At 53.4% G+C, this 3,325-nt stretch overlaps 2 protein-coding genes across 5 annotated transcripts in view; one reads left to right on the top strand and one right to left on the bottom strand.

The window, feature by feature from the left end:
* The window catches only part of LOC107325887 (DELTA-sagatoxin-Srs1a-like), a 10,270-nt gene extending 9,543 nt beyond the window's left edge, over positions 1-727 (top strand). For all 3 annotated transcript variants that reach the window (XM_015887148.2, XM_015887146.2, XM_015887147.2), the window contains one exon: positions 109-727. In XM_015887148.2, coding sequence (XP_015742634.1) covers positions 109-565 — 457 coding nt within the window. In that variant the 3' untranslated portion in view covers positions 566-727. The remainder of the gene's footprint in view (positions 1-108) is intronic.
* Positions 728-2,285: 1,558 nt separating this feature from the next.
* Positions 2,286-3,325, bottom strand: part of LOC107325889 (DELTA-sagatoxin-Srs1a-like) — a 4,132-nt gene continuing 3,092 nt past the window's right edge. For both annotated transcript variants that reach the window (XM_015887152.2, XM_032441129.1), the window contains one exon: positions 2,286-2,897. In XM_015887152.2, coding sequence (XP_015742638.1) covers positions 2,477-2,897 — 421 coding nt within the window. In that variant the 3' untranslated portion in view covers positions 2,286-2,476. The remainder of the gene's footprint in view (positions 2,898-3,325) is intronic.

Genomic DNA, 3,325 nt, shown 5'->3' with positions numbered 1-3,325 from the left:
TTCTCCTTCTCCTTCTCCTTCTCCTTCTCCTTCTCCTTCTCCTTCTCCTTCCTCTTCTTCTCCCTCTCCTTCTCCCTCTCCCTCCCCTCAATTCTCCTCTCCTTCCAGGTCCTACTGCTACAGCGGATACAGCTCCAGCCCCCCCAGCCCCATCATCCAACCAGGAGACACAGGATGCTGCACCTTCAACAACACCCCAGCCCGTTTACGGGGCAGTGTTGGCGTCCTGGTCTATGAAGCTGAAACCTTCACCTTGGCCATCCTCTTCTCCAACCCTTTCGACTACAACTTGTATAGTATGGAGTTTGCTGTGGAGATCTCCCCAGAGAAAGCCCACGTTGGCCAACTGCAAGACGTCTATAATAGGATGTATAGAGGTTTACCTGCCAATCCCAACAACACTGGCATGTTCCAGTTAGCCAAGCTCAGTGATACACAGGAGACATCGATTGTCTCTGCTGGTGGCACTAAGGTCACGGCCACCATGTCCACTGCTGCAAACTCTATCATTAAAGTAGTTGTAGAGAACCAGGAAATCCCTCCCCCATATTCAAAGGCAAAATAACCCCTTGTCTTTAGGTCCTTTGACCCAAGGAGAGGGAGAAGATTGGAGAAGAAGGAAGGAAGGAATGGCCCCCACTTCCAGTAGATGCTGAGCAAAGAGGGCTGCCCTCAAAAGGCAATGGCAGCAAATCATAGCAATAAAATGCAACTCAGATAAACATAAGAGGAGAGCATGGCCATGTCTTGGGGGTGGATGGGGATGGGGATGGAGATGGGGATGGAGATGGCGATGGGGATGGAGATAGGGATGGGGATGGGAATGGGGATGGGGATGCAGATGGAGATGGTGATGGGAATGGAGATAGGGATGGGGATCGGGATAGGGATGGTGATGGGGAAGGGGATGAAGATAGGGATTGGGACACAGTGGGGATGAGAGATGTGGGGTCCGCCACTTTCAGCCCTCTCCCAACCCCTGTATTTTTCCCCTCTTAATGCCCCTCTTCAGCCTTCAAACCTCTGCACTTTCACTTTCCATTCCCTGGTGGGTCAACCAATCACAGGCAGCCCTATCACCCCACCACACGTCAAAAAAATACAAGGCAGGATGTGGCTTTGCGGCAGAGCTTATTTCATGCACTGCCATTTCCATCCCTATCTGTGGGTGCAGAAATGCTCTTTAGGAGCGTGGAGATCCAAATCACCAACAGCACGGAGGATATCACCCTGAGTAACCCCAGGAAATGGGGACACATGAGGGGTTGTTGTTTGGGGGATTCATCAGCCTTCAAAGTGAAATTGAGTCTCTTTCTCCTTCCCTTTCATCTTCTGCTCCTCCTTCTCCTTCTCCTTCCCCTTCCCCTTTTGACATGTGGTTGGGTGAGGGGGAAGGGCTGCCTGTGACTGGTTGGCCCAGCATGGAAAGTGAAAGTGAGGAGATGTGAAGGCTGAAGGGTTGCAATAAGGGGGGAAAAATACAAGGGATGGGGGAGGGATGAAAGAGGCGGACCCCACAGCTCCCATCCCCACTGTGTCCCCATCCCCATCTCTATCCCCATTTCACATATCCATCTCCATCCTCCCCAGGAGGAGGAGGGGAAGGGGAAGGGGAAGGGGAAGGGGAGGGCATGGATATAGAGAAGAGGAGGAGGAGGAGGTGGAGAAGGAGAATGGGAAAGGGAAAGAGAAAGGTATGGGAAGGGTGGAAAGGAGGGGAGGGAAAGGGTGGAGGGGATTGGAGGGAAGGGAGGGGTGGTGAGGGGAAAGGCCCCATTCCTGCCCTGGGATGGAGGTTCTACCATCTCCCTGTCATGGAGACTCCATCTCTTCCCTGAGGAAGAAGTTCTGTCAAGGTTTTCATGCAACCACAACGACAACCAGTAGGGGAATCCCATACCACGATGCCACGACTCGATTTCACCTTGAAGGCTGATGCTCCCCCCAACCACCATCACCTCCACCACCCCCATGTGTCCCCATTACCTCGGGTTACTCAGGGTGATATCCTCTGTGTGGTTGGTGAGTTGGATCTCCACGCTCCCATTGTGTCCCTATTCCAGTCCCCAGTGTGGCCCCATCCCTAATGTGTCGATCCCCATACCCATCCCCAACCCCATCTCCATCCCCATCTTCATCCCCATCCCCTTCCCCATCACCATCTCCATCTCCATCCCCATTGCTATACCCATCCCCATCCCCTTCCTCATCTCCATCTCTTTCTCCATCTCCATCCCCATCCCCATCCCCATCCCCATCTCCATCCACCCCCAAGACATGACCTCTTATGGTTATCTGAGTTGCGTTTTATTGCTATGTTTTGCTGCCATTGTCTTTTGAGGGCAGCCCTCTTTGCTCAGCATCTACTGGATGTGGGGCCATTCCTTCCTTCCTTTTTCTCCAGTCCTCTCCCTCTCCTTGGGACAAAGGACATAAAGACAAGGGGTTATTTTGCCTCTGAATGTGGGGGAAGGATTTACTGGTTCACTACAACTACTTTAATGATGGACTTTTCATCCTTGGACATGGTGGCCATGACCTCTGTGCCACCAGCAGATACGATTATGGTCTGCTGTGTTGCACTGGGCCTGACAAACTGGAACATGCCATTGTTGCTGGAATTGGCAGATAAACGTCTATACATCCTATCATAGATCATTTCCAGGCTTCCACGGTGGGCTTTCTCTGGGGAGATCTCCACAGCAAACTCCGTGTTGTAAAAGCCGTAGTTGTAATTGTTGGAGAAGAGGATGGCCAAGGTGAAGGTTTCTGCTTCATAGACCAGGACACCAGCGCTGCCCTGGCCTGGGGAGTTCTTGAAGGTGCAGCATCCCGTGTGTCCTGGTAGGATGATGGGGTTGGGCGGAACGGAGCAGTTGCCACTATAGCAGTAGGACCTGTAGGGACAGGAGAAGTGAGGGGAAAGAAAAGGAGAAGGCAGGGATGGGGGAACAAGGAGGAGGAGCGGAAGGGGAGGGAGAAGGGGAAAGGGAAAGGGAAGGGGAAGGGGAACCACTTCCCTTCCCTTCCCTTCCCTTCCCTTCGCCTTCGCCTTCGCGCTTCTTCCCCTTCCTTCCTTCCTTCCCTTCTCCTTCCCTTCCCTTCCTCTTCCCCTTCCACTTCCCCTTTTCCCTTTCCCTTCCCTTTCCCTTCACCGCTTCCCTTCCCCTTCCCTCCCCTTTCCGCCCTCCCCTTCCCCTTCCCCTTCCCCTCTCCCCTTCCCCTCCCTTCCCCTTCGCTTCCCTATCCCTTTCCCCTTCCCTTTCCCCTTCCCCTTCCCTTCCCCTGTCCCCTTCCCCGTATCCCACTTCCCTAGTGGTCGTCT

This window comes from Coturnix japonica, linkage group LGE64 (assembly GCF_001577835.2).
Source record: "Coturnix japonica isolate 7356 linkage group LGE64, Coturnix japonica 2.1, whole genome shotgun sequence".
Lineage (NCBI taxonomy): Eukaryota > Metazoa > Chordata > Aves > Galliformes > Phasianidae > Coturnix > Coturnix japonica.
This window is presented reverse-complemented; position numbering and strand designations above follow the sequence as displayed.